The 17,275-nt window shown below is 41.3% G+C and overlaps 1 protein-coding gene and 1 non-coding gene across 2 annotated transcripts; one reads left to right on the top strand and one right to left on the bottom strand.

Moving 5' to 3' along the window:
- The first annotated feature begins 1,033 nt into the window (after window positions 1–1,033).
- Window positions 1,034–1,140, top strand: LOC135970727 (U6 spliceosomal RNA). The gene has a single exon (XR_010586585.1). It is a non-coding gene; the product is annotated as a U6 spliceosomal RNA (small nuclear RNA).
- A 2,186-nt stretch (window positions 1,141–3,326) lies between these two features.
- Window positions 3,327–17,014, bottom strand: LOC123572910 (HLA class II histocompatibility antigen, DRB1 beta chain). Its single transcript, XM_065544194.2, has 6 exons — window positions 16,852–17,014; window positions 8,912–9,181; window positions 6,386–6,667; window positions 5,572–5,682; window positions 5,102–5,125; window positions 3,327–4,296 (listed from the first exon to the last, which is right to left on the bottom strand). Exons 1-6 carry the CDS (start codon window positions 16,949–16,951, stop codon window positions 4,283–4,285), a joined length of 801 nt encoding a protein of 266 aa, XP_065400266.1. The 5' UTR covers window positions 16,952–17,014; the 3' UTR covers window positions 3,327–4,282.
- Between the last annotated feature and the right edge of the window lie 261 nt (window positions 17,015–17,275).

The following is a 17,275-nucleotide window of genomic DNA, read 5'->3' as shown; positions in this document are numbered from 1 at the left end:
GTTATTTTCTTCATGCAAAGAAACCAGTAATTTTCTTCAAATATTTTTTTTTTGTGTCTTCTGGATTTTGTCTTGCCTACGAAGCCTTACTTTTTAAAAAAGAATTATTTTAACAGGTTTACTAAAGCATAATTTCCATACTACAAAATTCGCTCATTGTATATGTAAAATGTAATGATTTGAGTAAATTAATCGATTTGTGCAATTATCACAACAATCCAGTTTTAGAACATTTCTGTCCTGTCCAAAATTTCCCTATTTATAGAAAGGTTCCACACTCAATGATCTGCTTTTTGTGTCTATAAATTTACCTTTTCTAGATATTTCAAGTAAATGAAATCATACAACATGTAATCTTTATGTCCAATTTCCTTCACTTAGTTAACATTATTGAAGTTCACAAGTTTTGCAGTATTTCATCATTTTGTTTGTTTTCATTTCTTCTTGTCTTTTTTCATTTGTGTAAATTTAAGTATATAAGGTACAAGTGTAACTTTGTTACCTGCATCAATTGCATAGTGGTGAAGTCGGTGTTCCACAGTATCCATCACTCCAATTACACGCATTGTACCCACTAAGTAATGTCTCATCATCCAGAGTGCAAGGGTTGAAATTTGCCTTGTGAAAACTACCCTGATGTTCATGGTAGCTCCCCTGCCAGATAAGTTTACTTTTGTCCCCTTTTATTGTTGAATGATATTGCCTTGCCTGGATGTAGTAGAATTTTGTTTATTCATTTACTAGTTGAAAGATATTTGGATTTTCAGTTTCGGCCTACTGAGGCTAAGGCTGTTCTGAACCCTTGAATATATTTTTGTGAGGACATATGTTTTTATGTCTCTTAGGAAGATTCCAAAGAATGAGACTGGTGGGTCATAGGGCAAACATACGTTAAACTTTTTAAGAAATTGCCCAATTACCAGGTATTTGTAAAATCATTCACTCCCACCAGCAACACATAAGGGTTTAAAAAGTCTGTTTGTCTTCAAACATAATTATAATGATGATGATAGTATTAGAAATAACATCTGTTGTGCTCGCTTTGGCAGCACATATACTAAAATTGGAACAATACAGAGAAGATTAGCATGGCTTCTGCACAAAGATGACACGCAAATTTGTGAAGCGTTCCATATTTTTTTTTATAAGAAAAAAACAAACAACCCCATCAAAAAGTGGGCAAAGGATATGAACAGACACTTCTCAAAAGAAGACATTTATGCAGCCAACAGACACATGAAAAAATGCTCATCATCACTAGCCATCAGAGAAATGCAAATCAAAACCACAATGAGATACCATCTCACACCAGTTAGAATGGCAATCATTAAAAAGTCAGGAAACAACAGGTGCTGGAGAGGATGTGGAGAAAGAGGAACACTTTTACACTGTTGGTGGGACTGTAAACTAGTTCAACCATTGTGGAAGACAGTGTGGCGATTCCTCAAGGATCTAGAACTAGAAATACCATTTGACCCAGTCATCCCATTACTGGGAATATACCCAAAGGATTATAAATCATGCTGCTATAAAGACACACACACACGTATGTTTATTGCAGCACTATTCACAATAGCAAAGACTTGGAACCAACCCAAATGTCCATCAATGACAAACTGGATTAAGAAAATGTGGTACATATACACCATGGAATACTATGCGGCCATAAAAAAGGATGAGTTCATGTCCTTTGTAGGGACATGGATGCAGCTGGAAACCATCATTCTCAGCAAAATATCGCAAGAACAGAAAACCAAACACCGCACTCATAGGTGGGAATTAAACAATGAGAACAATTGGACACTGCAAGGGGAACATCATACACCCCGGCCTGTTGTGGGGTCGGTGGAGGGGGAAGGGATAGCATTAGGAGATACACCTAATGTAAATGATGAGTTAATGGGTGCAGCACACCAACATGGCACATGTATACATATGAAACAAACCTGCACATTGTGCACATGTACCCTAGAACATAAAGTATAATAATAAAAAAAAATAACATCTGTCTTGGTAATTTTATATTTCCTCTTTATATTTCAAGTTTATTTATTCAGGATCTATTTAGTGAAAGAAATGAGTTTGGAATAGAACTTACCAAAAACTGAAACTAAATCTCAACTCTTTCTGTTTCTATTTCTAGACTCTGTTTTACTAGCATATTTAATAAAAAAGAACAGTAACAAATGCATTTTTAAAAGTAAATGTATAGTATGTTTTAGCACCTTACAGAGCTAGTCACTCCTTATTCTACTTTTTTTCAATAATTTCCCTGGAAAACATATTTACCTCATAAAATAACATGTCAGCATACTTAATTGAGTTCTAAAAACAATCTTGTTTGCTTACTTTTTTGTTTTATTGTAATTGAGTTAATGGCTGACATTTAATACATTCTATATGTGTGTGTGTATATATATGTGTATATATGTGTGCATATATACACATATATACATATATATATATATAGAGAGAGAGAGAGAGATTCAAAACTCTGAATTGAGGGTGCCTATCAGAAATCTATAAGCCTTCGTGTGGAAGTTAACTCAAATACTTACAACCTGATAGTACCACATTCTATCATTTCCCCACCCTGAAATCAGTCTCTCCTACTCCATCCACCAGTTCTTTATTTTTAAAAATATATGATTTTGCTCCTTTTCTTCCCATGTGCATCAGGCTCACTCTGCAAAGGTTGAATCCTGGCTTGTGTGAGCCTGTGTGATCCCATGGTCATTCCAATGTGTGAGAAAGTGGGTACTGGGAACACCCTGGAAATAGTTGCTCCTTATAAAGGCACACAGGAGAAAGGAGTATCCTTTTCTTCCCTTTGGGAGTTGTTGTGAAAGAATAACAAACCTAAAGGTCACCCTACCATCTCAGGAAAGCTGACGTGCCGTGTGTGACAGAGAGACGAGCTACGAAGTTCCAGGATCGCTGGTGATGCCCCTAGCCTGCTAAGTTGAGCAATCCTGGAGATGCCCAGCCTTGGATCTATCGGCTATGTGAGATAATGGGTTAAAGAAAAATAAAGCCCACTACATGTAATTTCCTGCTATTAGCAGCAGCACGCATCTTCAATGAAATATTCATTCCACTCATTTTGGTTCTACTTTGTAATTCCACCCCCCAAGTCTCATATAAAATGAGAAAATCATGTCCTCAACTTAGGAATCCTGAGGCCTACTTGTTGCAACTCTGTGATCAAACAGAACAGACATAATTATAAGCTTAATATACTGCTATAGGATTTATACTCTTACAGGATATATATGTACCTGTACTGCTACGTTATATACAAGTAACATGCAACTAAAAATAAGATATGCATAGAAACAACTTTTAATTTGATTGAAAATAAAATAACAGTCATCTCTGACAGTGGAGAAATTATGCTCAAATGATTATTACTTTGAAATAGACCTCTGAATTATGTACTTTTAGATTTGACATTTCATACTGACTCTCAGATAGAACATAATGGAGAACCCTCCGTCTTCTAAAACTGTCTTTCTCTGAAATCTGTACAAGTCCTTTGATGACACTATATTATTGAAGTCTCTGGAGTGAAACACTGTACACTAATTTACAGTTATAAATGCAAAATATTGTAGACGGGGTGAAGAAAGAGTTCTGATTGCCTTGCTGGCTGGTTTCTCATCTCATGTTGGCCGAGTTTGTTTCAGTTGTTATAGCCTGTTCTCAGTTTTTATGCATTGCTTTTTTAACCATCAGGTTTACTTTTTTAATTGACAAGTAAAAATTGTATAGTATATTTATGTTATATTATACAGCGTGAGGTTTTGATATATGCCTGTAGTGTGGAATGTCTAAATCATGCTATTTAACATATGCATTACCTCACATACCCATGACATATACATGAAAATCTTTACTCTATTGGGAAATAATCCTCCCTTTTTCTTTTCACTTTTTGTCTTTGGAGCCAAATGGACCAGATGATATTTAACTCCATCTTTGAGAAACATTTAATAATGTCATGTGTTTGTGGTACAGGGTGAGTATACAGATGCACAGGAGGCCATAGGGTTTAAGTAAAGGGGAACACAAAAGTTGAGGTGCTGCCATCATTACTGGACTTCAGGCCAAGGGCAGGAGCTGAGGAAGCCACAAGAGAGGACATTTCCTGCAGTTGCTGAACCAGTGGCAACCAGGTCCTGAGAAAGCCCTCTCTTGTGGAAGAATAACGGTCAGGTGCGAAAGCTTTTCATCCTGCAAAGCTGGGGCAGAAGGTTCTTCCTTGAATGTGGTCACCTGCACTTCAGCTCAGGAGTCCTGCAAAAGACAGAGGAGAGTGTTGTTTTCAACCTGGCTCTACCAACAGTTTCTTTTCCTGTCTTTCCGGGACTCCGAGGAGAGCACCGCAGGAAAAAGAAAAACAAGTTCCTGAGTCTCGCAGAGCCAACAGTCCCGCAGAGCACAGGCCTCTTCTAAGTGTAGAGGAGGAGTTTTGGTGTAAATTGCCTGATCAGAAATTTGGATCCAAAGTATTTCCTATTATTTCTGTCTCATGCCTTATCACCTCTATCATCATTCTAGTGTGTCCGGAGTTTGTTCCTCCAGGTGGGTTTGTGGTCTCACTGACTTCTAGAATGAAGCCACGGACCTTCGTGGTGAGTGTTACAGCTCTTAAAGGTGGCACCAACCCAGAGTGACCAGCAGCAAGATTTATGGTCAAGAGCAAAAACACAAAGCTTCCACACCACGGAAGGAGACCTGAGCAGTCTGCCACTGCTGGCTGGGGTGACCAGCTTTTATTCCCTTATTTGACCCCGCCCATGTCCTGCTGATTGGTCCATTTTAAAGAGTGTCGATTGGTCCATTTTAAAAAGTGCTGATTGGTCCATTTTACAGAGTGTGGATTGTTCCATTTTACAGAGTGATGTTTGGTCCATTTTACAAACATCTAGCTAGCCACAGAACACCGATTGGTGTGTTTTTACAGAGCATTGATTGGTGCATTTTAAAAACCTCTTGTAAGAGAATTCTCCAAGTCCCCACCCGACCCAGAAGTCCACCTGGCTTTACCTCTCCTTAGGGAAACCGGATCTGTTTGTAAAAGAGGATTAAAAGGTATTACCTGTTGGCTGAAGTCCAGCATGTCCTGGGAAAAAGAGGAAAAGATATACGCTTAAAAGATATGGAAGCAAATCTGTCCTCCAACACAGATTTCTCTAACACCACAACCCACACCAACCAGGGCAGAAAGGAGCAGAAACAGACCGTGTGACCCATGAAGCGTGACATGTCTGTCACAGGATCCAGTGTAATTGCATTAGCCTTAGTGGCTCTTCCTTAATTTGCTCCAGGATCTCAAACCAAAGGACCCCTACTTGTTAACCTTCCTCTTGTCTCTGCAGGCCACAGCGATTATGCCTTGACATAGTAACCATGCACTGATGATTTCTGGATTAGCAGGACATTCGAGCCGTTTGGGGAAAGAAAATCTTTGTTCAAGGCCATTCATATACTGAGAACTAACCTCAGCAAAGCCATAGTTCCTCCTCCAGAAAAGCCTATGGAGAGAGCCAGTTACCAAAGGCTTCTCACCTTTCTGATTCCTGAAGTAGATGAACAGCCCGGCCCCAAGGAAGAGCAGGCCCAGCACAAAGCCCCCGACTCCACTCAGCATCTTGCTCTGTGCAGATTCAGACCGTGCTCCTGAGAGAGGAAGCCAGCTTTAGTGATGTTTATTCCAAACTGAACCTCTTTAATTGAGACTCTAAGATTCAGAGCTTTGAAAATGGGGAAGAAGGCTGCCCCACAAGAACTAAAATAACCAGCCATTTCTGGAGGAAAACAAAGGATTGTAAATCACACTGAACAGTTACAAGGTTCAGACATCAAACTCATTCAAATATTACAGCCTTGATGTAAGGCATGACTTCAACATCTGATCCACAGAAAGCCTGAGACTCAATGAGGCTAAGTAGTTTGTCTAGAGTGACAGAGCTAATAAAAGGCAGAGCTGAGATTGGACTCCCCTCATGTCAGGAAGGCCCCTACACTTCTCCTCTTCCCAGATCACAATAAATAACTCAGAACAACAGCATCAGAAACTCAGTCTCAGACCCAGAGACAGGGCCTGGAGCCTGGGGAGAGCGGGTGACCCTGACCTGTGATATCATGGGGAGGTTCAAAACAGGGACAGCCTCTCCTGCCTCGCAGGCATGACTGATTCCGCAGGGGGTACAGGTGTTTCTAGAAATGATTACAGGGCTATCCCCAGTGACCTGTGCTGATGGAGATGAGAACATGGAGCAAATGAAAATAGGATGTGGGAGAGGAGAAACCTGACACTCAGGGATTAGCAGAGTCCCCTTCTTGGTGGGTGAGAAATGTATGAAGTCAGAAAGCTGCTCACTCCATTCCACTGTGAGAGGGCTTGTCACGCTTGGGTGCTCCACTTGGCAGGTGTAAACCTCTCCACTCCGAGGAACTGTTTCCAGCATCACCAGGGTCTGGAAGGTCCAGTCTCCATTCTGGATCAGGCCTGTGGACACCACCCCAGCCTTCTCTTCCTGGTCGTTCCGGAACCACCTGACTTCAATGCTGCCTGGATAGAAACCGTTCACAGAGCAGACCAGGAGGGTGTGGTGCTGCAGGGGCTGGGTCTTTGCAGGATACACAGTCACCTTAGGTTGGACTAGGAGAAAAAATGGTAGAGAGAATGAGTCAGGAAGACAAAGTAAGTCTCCTTGTTTGGCTGTTTGTCTGCTTCTCTGCAAACCCAGGCTCTGACCTTGACCAGCCCTCAGCACAGCTGGCCATGTGGTCTCACAGTGTCATCAGCCTGGAATTTAATCTTGATAGTTAGTACCCATTAGATTTGAGAGATGTTGTGAAAAACTGTGTTTGTTTCTTCATAGCTTGAAATTGGGATGCATTATCAAAGTGTTTATAAATCTTCGAAAGTACAGAGTGTAGTAATTAATACTGATATCTGAGCCAGGTTGCCTGGTTCAAATCCAAGGTCTGCCTTTTACTGGTTGATCCTGGCAGAGTTTTTTTATTCTTCTGTGCTCAACTTTGTCACCTACAATGAAGGATAATTATACTAATTTACCTCTTGGAGTTATAGGAGGATTAATGCATATAAAATATATAAAACGACAACTGAAGATAGCCTTCAATTTATGAGGTCAGAAAGCTTCTCACTCCATTCCCCTGTGAGAGGGCTCATCACCTGTGGGTGCTCCACTTGGCACCTATTTTTCATCCTTGTACACCGTGATAGAAAAATATGATTTAAAGCAATGTGGATAGATAAAGGGACAGAGTTGGGTACATGAGGAGACCGAGTGTGAATTTTTAGGAATACTACCGCCATGCACTCACACCTTAGAACACCACAGAAATGGTTCTGCCCCTGGGAAGGTGGGACACACAGAAATGATTCTCCAAATTTTTACATTCCTAGAAAAGCATGAGTCCTAAAGCAGAGAGAAGGATTAAGGAACATCATTTTGGTTTTGAAAGTTCTTAGATTTACATTTAGCTGATCAATGAATCTCCCATGTAAAACAAGCGTTATTATTTTCAGGCCTATCATTGTAAAATGATTTTTCTTTCCAGAATGACATTTGGATTAAGGCAGGGTCTGAGACTCATTACTTGGGGTGCTTATGCCCAGGAAAAAATCCCTGACACTAGCACACTCTCAATACGTACAACTATTTCTTTTTTTAGAAGTAAGGAGAAACCTAGAGACAACAATACCATAAAATGGTAGATTTAAGATGGGTTATAAATCATTAATAAAAATTTTGCAATGTATTTTATCAAATAAAAATGTTCAAATTCTTAACATGGAAAAGAATTTTCAAAATCAACATACAAACCACAAACTGGAGCAAATGCTGAATCAAATATCAATAAAGTGTTAATAATCTTACAGTACAAAGAACCCACAAAATCACTGAGAAAAATACTAAGCCTTGAGATATTAGACAGTAGATCATTGTCCGTTCCCTACCAAATAAAATAGGGAATTCTTAGAGCGGTAAGTATAATTGGTCAATAAATAGGTCAAAATCATTCAAAAGAATTACAAATGAAAAAATATAAATTAAGAATTAACCAGAAACATACATTTTCAACTTTTGGAGAATGTCATACTAGTAGAGGAGAAAGTGAGGTGAGTTGTGTCACAACTATTACATATGAAAGAATAATATGTAACTACTAGAAAACTATTAGCATTATAACAAAATAGTAACTGTGTGAAAACTTTAATTCAAAAAGTTAGTTTCACAGTCATTTCTACTATGTAAAAAGATATACTAAAAACAAAAACAAAAAACTAGGAAGAAATTTAGACCTAAAGAAGCTTCAGAGATGCCTCAGAGGTCTCCTCAGTTCCCCTAGAAATTAATCTAATGCTTTTACAAACAAACACCACACGCTTTTATTTCAGAGATTACATGAAGGGTGTGTGCCAGGGACAGTCTGGAACTGGCCTCCTCACGTTACCCCAAACCTTCCAGACCCCTCAGCTCTCCTCCCCCAAACCTTCACCCCAACCACATACACCTTACATTTCCCTTCCCCGCATCTCTAAGGACCCAGGACAATCAAGGTCTCCTCTCTCTCCAGTCCCCTGCACCCAACTCCCATGTCACCTCCCCACAGAGGCCTCCAAGGATAAGAAGCAGCCCCCTCCTGCTTCCCCTCCCACAACAGACACACAGACAAATCCACACTCTACACACACACCTGTGCCCTCAGAACTGCTTGCTCGGGATTGAGAGGATACTGAATGCTCACAGATGGCTCTCTCTCTCTCTCTCTCTCTCTCTCTCTCTCTCTCTCTCTCTCTCTCACACACACACACACACACACTCAGATTCCCAGCTCACAGGGACCCAGGCCCCGCCCCCGCCGCGCTCACCTCGCCGCTGCACTGTGAAGCTCTCACCAACCCCGTAGTTGTGTCTGCACACGGTGTCCACCTGGGCCCGCCTGTCTTCCAGGAGGTCCTTCTGGCCGTTCCAGTACTCGGCGTCAGGCCTCCCCAGTTCCGTCACCGCCCGGTACTCCCCCACGTCGCTGTCGAAGCGCACGAACTCCTCCTGGTTATAGAAGTGTCTCTCCAGGAACCGCACCCGCTCCGTCCCATTGAAGAAGTGACACTCACACTTAGCCTGCTCCAAGAAACGTGCTGTGGGGACACGAAGGATCCGGTCACACGGGCGGCCTCCTGAGAAGACACTGACAGCGACGCCGCCATCCGGGGCTCCCTGGGCGGGGTGCGGGCACTGGGAACCTTAACCGGCCCCACCCGCACCGCCCACCAGCAGCAACCCAGGGGCTCATCCTCCGTCTTCCTGAGGCGAACGGGGGCCTGGGAGACCAGGCGGGAAAACCCCTTCTGATCCCCAGGCTTTTGGAAACCCCTCCCTGCCTCCAGCCTGTTCTGGAGAACTCAATGCAGGAGCTGGAGGAGGATCCGCCCAGCATCGCAGCCCGCGTCGTCTCCTCCTGGGAGCCTCCACCCCAAAGACACTCTGCTCCTTCTCTCATCCCACAGGCTTTACTTCAGCAGCACCCACCGCGATCCCCCTGTGAACACTTCCTTAGTGCTGACCTTGTGCCTGGCCTGCGCTGCCTCTAGGAATCCAAACAAGGGAAAACAGACCTCTCCACTCTGCTGGGGGAGCTTAAAGAGCAGTGAAAGTCATGGACAAAAACCAAACACACAAGAGCTTAGACAGGAATGAGAAATGTCAGAAGTGGGGAGTTCTAGAACAGAGAATAATAGGATGATCTTATTTACATTAGGGTGCCCGACAAGGACCCTCTGAAGAGTGACAGTTCAGATGGGACTTGACAGGTTAAGCAGGTGTGAGCCAGGGGGCAGAGTGGAGCCTGTGTGTCCGTTTGGACAAAACGGGGGAGACACATTTCAGGTTTAGGAAATCCCATGTACAAAAACTTGAATTGATGAACTTCTTCAAGAAACTAGAACAACGCTCACTAAAGCAGAGAGGCTGAGGGGAAGGAGGGTAAAAGATTAGACTGGAGAAATCACAAGAAGCCAGGTATTTAAAAGCCTCGTGTGTGGTGTTATGATTTTGGATTTATACTAAAGACAATGGGAAAGTATCAAAGAGTTTTAAGGAGAATAAAACCATGATCCCGGTAAATGTCCACAAATCTTCCTTTGCATTTCTAAATCCACAAAGCTCAGAAATTCAGTTAAAAAAACTTGTTTCCGCAACTCATTTAGCAAATCTCATCTGATGAGGGTAAGTGGTCAAAGGTGTCTCAGAGCTCTTATTCGTGACAAGTGCTTCTGTAGTTTCAATACATATAAACATATGTACATATATGTGTGAAAATATACACATATATAAAACACTGTATATATTTTTGATGTTTTTGTCTTTATGTCTGAAGTGTGAAAATGACAAAAATAACTTTAAAATAATCCTGTGGGTAAAAGTGAAATGAATAAGTAGAAGCATTTTACATTGTGAATAATATCAAATGTAGAATCACTACAGAAATCTGAGGCATGTTAGTGAGAAATAATTTCAGCAGCATCACTATTTGTGACTTACAAGGGCAAGTTGTTGAAAGTTAATAGAGATAGTGATGACTGACGACTCATGAAAATGTTGAAAAATATTGCATAAGGCAAAAACGAAATACTAAACTATTGAGCTTGCATTGACTAAATGGATTCAAGAAGAAAGTGGTTGAATTTATGCAACTGTTTAATTTTTAATAATGAAACAAGCAAAAATAAACCATAAAAACTGAACTGTGTGGTGAGTGTATAACAGATGTGAGTCTAGAATTTTCAGAAAGAGCACAGTGTGAACCAGTGCTCTCAGCCTCAGCACTATTGACATTTTGGACCAGATAATTCTTTGTTGATGGCAGAGGCTGTTCTGAACACTGTAGGTTCTCTAGCAGTGTCAGAAGAAACTCCTGTTGTGACAACCAAAAATTGTTCCAAACATTGCCACCCCCAAGGATGATGGGAGGGAAGGGAGGGGTGGTTAACTATCCCTGGGTAAGAACCACAGGTGTGAACCATCTGAAAAAATCTGTGTTCAACAAAGTACTATTAGTTATGGAGCAGCTGAGAATTACATTGAAAAACATTTGTTGACAATCTGGGTCCTACCTAAAAAGAATTTTGTAGAATTCTGGTCCCAATACAGTGCTATCTTTCCAGAAAATGAACTTGATGAGAACCAAGATTTAATGATTTCCTTGCCTTACCAAGCAGTCACTAATCGTTTCATTTATCATTCACATCATATTTTTTCTTAATTTCTCTACCACTGGTCCACTAATTATCTGTGGTAATGAATCACAACCACAACTATTTTATTCCCACTTAATGTCCCAACTAACTCATGTCTTTCAGTCTCCCACTCCCAACAATACTAGCAGGCATCAAATGACCAGCCTTAGCCAGAGGCAGGACTCTCGGTTTTGTAGTCAAGTCCCCTCAGAAAGGGAAAAACCAAGAAAATGACATTCTTATACAGACAGTTTCAAAAAACGAGCAGGTCCCCAGACTGTGAGCAAGGCCTGCGGAAATCGCCCTCTGCCCTTTAGAAACGATGGCGGAGAGGTGTGCAGCCTGGATCAAGCAATGCCTATCTTTTCATCCCTAAATTGTCTAAGCACTTTCTTTATAGAGAGAAAGCTAAAAAATAAACGTGTGGAGTTGCTGTCCTCGTGGCTTGCATGGTTAGCACTGTAATCCATGTCCATGTGTCCCACTTAGGGTTGACAGATTTGGCAAATAAAACCGGAGGATGCCCACTTAAATTTGGATTTCCAATAAATTATGGTTGTGTATTTGAAATTCAGATTTAACTAGGAGCCTGTATTTTATTTGGTAACTCTAGCCCACCTTGCTAGTCAAACCTCAGAAGAAGGAGTGATTTAATACTTCCTTGTGGTCTTCAACACATGACCATTATAGACATACAGAACTTTTAAAATGATAAATGCAAAATGAATGAAAATTTCTCCTATACATGGGAACTAGCAGCCCTTGCATCTCTGTCCCCACTCTAAGAAACAACCTGGTACATATGAATATCAGAAATTCTGTCATTATCAATAATTCAGACACAATCAAATCACTATTCACTAATGACGGACAAACTCTCAAACTCTAGAATCAGAAAACCTGAATAAAAAACATGATCTCTTCTACTTGGGTCAATTTTTACCAACCATAAGCCTTTTTGTAACCTATGAAATGCATTTAATAATAGCGTAATCGTCACAGGATTACTGTTAAGTGTAAAATTAAATGATGACTCTTCTGAGCACTGATCACATAATAGACACTCAAATACATTCCCATTTTAACTTTTATGATCCCTGTAACTGCAACTCACATTATTTTTTATATTCCTTAATTCTAAAGCAATTAATATCTTCATCATGATTTTGCAATTGTCTTCTGTTCTTCTATTAGTTTCATAAAGAATTGTCATTCTGAAAACATAGGGCAGAAACACTGGTTTATGTCTAATAATGCAGTATACCTGAACAAATCTCACACAAAAGAGATCTGCTGACATAGGAGACAGGGACTTTCTATATGCTCAGATTTAAACTGCAATCTGATTTCCAGCACTACATTTGTAGTAATGGGTTTTACTTATAACCTCTCAATTTTAGATTCCAGAGATGTGTATGTTTTAAAACACCACTGATACAACAGAATCATTATTGAAATTAAATGCTGACATTCATAGGCCTGGTACACAGTCACTGCAAAATGTTACGTGGCATATACTGATGGCGACCAGATTCATTTTATTCATCACTCCATTCTCATGATCTAGAGTAATAATTGGTATATTCTATGTCACTAATAAATATTCGCTGTGTGAAACACTGGCTGTGTGAAATATTGGCTGTGTGACATTTGCATGAGCAGTCATCACTGCACGCAGGGGCTCTCTGGTATTTCCTTGCTAATAATGACTGAGCATTTCTGGTTCACAGGTCCTCCTCCGTCTCTTCATATTTTTTAGCTTTTTCCTTTAGATTCAGCTGGCTCCCTGAACCCAGAGCACAGTCCTTCCCTGAAGCTCTCTACTCAAAATAGTCAACTTCAACCTCGTCCTCACTTCTACTCACTTTTCAAATGGTCCAATCCAGTTTCCTCCCTGGATACTCCATTGACTGCAAATATCAACTCCACCAAACCAAGCACTTGCTTCTCTGTCACATTCTCACTTCCCCCTCCTCTTAGCGGTACTCACCACAATTGACCTCTCCCTTCTCCTTGAACAAAAATCTATTTTCCTTGACTTACACGCATTATGTTCTCTTGATTTTTCTCCAACATCCCTGGACTTTTTCAGCCCCCTTTGCTGGCCTGTGCCCTCTTCTTTTTTCTCCCCACAATCCATCTCCCTGTGTAACCTCTTCTAATCCCTGGAATTTAACGCACTACACGTATTGATGCCGCCGAGATACATATCTGAAGCCCTAGCCTACCATGAGTCTCTTAAATGCCATTGACCTTCTGATTGCTCCAATAAATGTCAATCATCTCAAATTTAAACAAAACTTTTATTTCCAACCACCCATGTTAAATCATTTCCTCCCATAGTTTTTCCTATCTCAATAAACAACACTACCACCTACTTATTTGTGAAAACAAAATCCTTAGGAATAAACTTGATTGTTCTACCCCCTTTACAGTAATTCATTAACAAGCTAAGCAAAAATATATGCCGAGTCTGTCCACTTTATCCTTTTAACCGTCTTTATCAGTAATGCACTCCATGAAGCCACAAGCCTGTTTTCCCTGGAGAATTTCCTGCTGTGCTCCTAAATAGTCTTCCTAACCACTTGTGAACCCCAACAATCCAATCCCCACAGAGTCGCTAGAATTAGTTTTAAAAATTGAATATAGGCCGGGCAGAGTGGCTCATGCCTGTAATCCCAGGACTTTGGGAGGCCAAGGCCGGTGGATCACGAGGTCAGAAGATCGAGACCATCCTGGCTAACACGTTGAAATCCCATCCCTACTAAAAATACAAAAAAATAGCTAGGTGTGGTGGCATGCGCCTGTGGTCCCAGCTACTCGGGAGGCTAACGTCGGAGAATCACTTGAACCCAGGATGTGGAGGTTGCAGTGAGCCGAGATTGTGCCACTGCAATCTAGCCTGGGCAACAGAGCAAGATTCCATCATAAAAAAAAAAAAAAAAAAAAAAAAAAAGTTGAATATAAATTGACTCTCCTTGTAACGATACAGTAGCTTCTCATATCTATTTAAATAAAATTCAGTCTGGGCACAGTGGCTCACGCCTGTAATCCCAGCACTTTGGGAGGCCAAAGCAGACAGATTATCTGAGGTCAGGAGTTAAGACCAGCTTGGTCAGCATGGTGATACCCCATCTCTACTAAAAATACAAAAAATAGCCAGGTATGGTGGTGGGTGTCTGTAATCCCAGCTACTTGGGAAGTTGAGGCAGGAGAATCACTTTAGCCCGGGAGGTAGAGGTTGCAGTGAGCCAAGACTGCACCATTGTACTCCAACCTGGGCAACAAGAATGAAAGGCCATCTCAAAAAATAAATAAATAAATAAAAAATAAAATTCAAATTTTTTACCGTGGACATCAGAGCCTAATATAATGAGGCTCCTGGCTTCCTCTCTGTGTCCTAACTCATCTTCTGCCTCTCCATTTTCTTGCTTTCTATACATCAGCCCCTCTAACCTTCTTTCTCTCCCTCCACATAATTTCCTACACCTGGGCTTTCCCCGGATTCGGTCTCCCTAGAACTTTCGTCCATTAGATCTTCACAACTGTCTTCTTATTTAGTTGTCTCAGTTGAATGTCACTTTCTCAGGTAGAGCTCCCTAAACATATGAACTAAAGTAGGTGAATCCATTTCTCTCTTTCCACAAACCTGATGTCTTTTCTTCAGTGCACTATGACTCTCTACCATCTTCTTCTTTGTTAAATGCTTGTTGGGTTAGTGTCTGTCTCTTCTACACTTGTGTAACTTCCATGAGAGTAGGGACCCTCTCTATCTTAATCAAACAGAATGATCTGAACCTAGAATGGAGCCCAGGCCACAGTAGCTGCTGAGAAAAAGAAGCCTGGTTTACATGAATAAACCAGGGTATAGGAACTGATCACCGTGGGCATCCTGGAAAGCAAGAAGGGGCTCAAGCTCCAGCACTCTTTCATTTTGATGTCACACTAGACCCCTTCCCCTCCCGGTGAGAAATACAGGCAAACTTCTTCTTTCTCCTTCTTCTAGTTGGAAGAAGAATTCACAGTTAAAGAAACAGTGATTTAAGAAAAAATAAATTTTTTTATTAAGAGTCATCTCTTTTTGCCTGGGCACAGTGGCTGACATCTATAATCCTAGCACGTTGGGAGGCCAAGGCAGGAGGATTACTTGAGTCTGGCAGTTTAAGACCAGCCTGGCCAACATGGCAAAATCTCACCTCTACCAAAATTACAAAAATTAGCTGGGCGTGGTTGCCTGCCTGTATTCCCAGCTACTCTGGAGCCTGAGGAGGGAGGATTGCTTGAGTGTGGGAGGCAGAGGTTGCAGTGAGCCTCAATTGCACCACTGAGCTACAGCCTGGGTAACAGAGCCAGGCCCTATCTCAAAAAGAAAAAAATTATCTCTTTCAATGGATCTCATAGTGCTACAGATCTGTGCAAGCTTTAGAGATTTCTGGAAATGATGACAACATAAATGGGCAAAAATAGAGAGAAACTGGAGGAAGAGGTAAGTACACATGGCTAATTAAGGAAAGCTGAGAGCATAATGGGTGAACCCATGAAATTTAGTACAAGACACCAGTAAGACAATGAGTTCCCAGGACTTTGCTCATTGACTTTCAACCCTATGAGATGTGGACAATGTCCACATTGTCTTGGTAACTCCACTCAGAGTATATAGTTTGAACCTTAGGACATTTCTGATATTTCATTATTTTTGACTTACAAAACTAGAATTTCATATAATTTATACTACATTAGTTAAATCTCTTCTGTCATGTCCAGTTAGTTCATGTAGGAGATGTAGGAGAAACAAGCATAGAAAGGTTAAAAAAGATTCATAATAAACACTAACCTGGGCCAGTTTTCCAGAGGATGCCTTAAGTTCTTTAGGCACTAAAGAATACCTCATAAATGCTCTGTATCTGCAAGGTGACTCCAAGTACTGAAAGATCTCAGCTTCAGTTCCAGGGATTTTTCCCCATAAGAAAGAAAGAGCACTAAGTATAACTTCTGTCAGAGAGCCTACATACGCTACAGGGATACAGGCTTTATAAACATTGGAGTTCAGAAAAAAAAAAAAAAAGAAAGAAAGGAGATAATGAGGAGGCCACTGGGTCCATCCTCACATATGAGGAAGAGGGGCCAACACCACAGGTCCTGTGGAGGACATAACCCAGGATCGTCTAGGAGAGTTCCTTTGAATTCCCTTGACTCCCACAAAATTTTCAGTAAGAACCTCATTTTGTCTGACATAAGTTAACATAATAAAGGGAAGTGCTGTATGGGGAATTTATTGTAGCATCTTTATTTCTAAATCCTCTAAGGACCCTGAGGAAATGCGATGCAAAGGTTTTATTGGTGGAGATTTTAGTAGAAATGACCTGTATGGAGGCCCCTTACACAGTCTCATGGAGAGGGCAAGTAGCCAAGCTCCTTTTGTGGAAGAAATAATTTGGGATCCCGTGATAAAGATGAGCAATCTCTGAAGAAAACATCACAATTTCTTAAGGGACACGGCCTGGGCACAATGTTAACAAAACTCCCTATTTTCCCCACCCCATAGTAGCTCAGCACCTGCAATGTGCACTTACGTCGGGTGTCCCCAGCCACAGCCAGTGGGGAGCTCAGCACCATCAGTGTCACTGTGAGAGCTGCCATGCAGGAGCCTCCAGGGAGCTTCAGACACACCATGCTGGAGAACAGGACAGGACCAGGGTCCAGAGGAGCAGACAAGTCTCACTCAGGGAGAACTATGACCCCACACCACCCACATTCCAAATTATAGGAAGGAACTTACTGATTTCCTTGCTCCTGGATTGGGTAGTCTCGTATGGGAGAACCAATCAGCATCTGAGTTCAACAGCATCATCAGTCGCTGGTCAGAGATTCAGTATGAAGGTCCTCTTCTGAAACAGAATTTCCTTCTTTAAAGGATTGTTTTAATTTAGTACCTGAAAGATTTGAAGCAGTTGCGTGTAAAACACTTTAATTGGGGCGCTATTTTTAGCCAGCTCT

The sequence above is a fragment of the Macaca fascicularis genome, chromosome 4, assembly GCF_037993035.2.
Source record: "Macaca fascicularis isolate 582-1 chromosome 4, T2T-MFA8v1.1".
NCBI classification, from domain to species: domain Eukaryota; kingdom Metazoa; phylum Chordata; class Mammalia; order Primates; family Cercopithecidae; genus Macaca; species Macaca fascicularis.
This window is presented reverse-complemented; position numbering and strand designations above follow the sequence as displayed.

Excerpts from the sequence above, each read along its gene's own strand:
- LOC123572910 (XM_065544194.2), bottom strand. The coding sequence starts at position 16,951 with ATGGTGTGTCTGAAGCTCCCTGGAGGCTCCTGCATGGCAGCTCTCACA. Across the intron at positions 9,182-16,851 it reads TGTGGCTGGGGACACCCGAC|CACGTTTCTTGGAGCAGGCT; the intron begins GTAAGTGCACAT and ends GTGTCCCCACAG. Across the intron at positions 5,126-5,571 it reads CTACTTCAGGAATCAGAAAG|GACATGCTGGACTTCAGCCA; the intron begins GTGAGAAGCCTT and ends TCTTTTTCCCAG.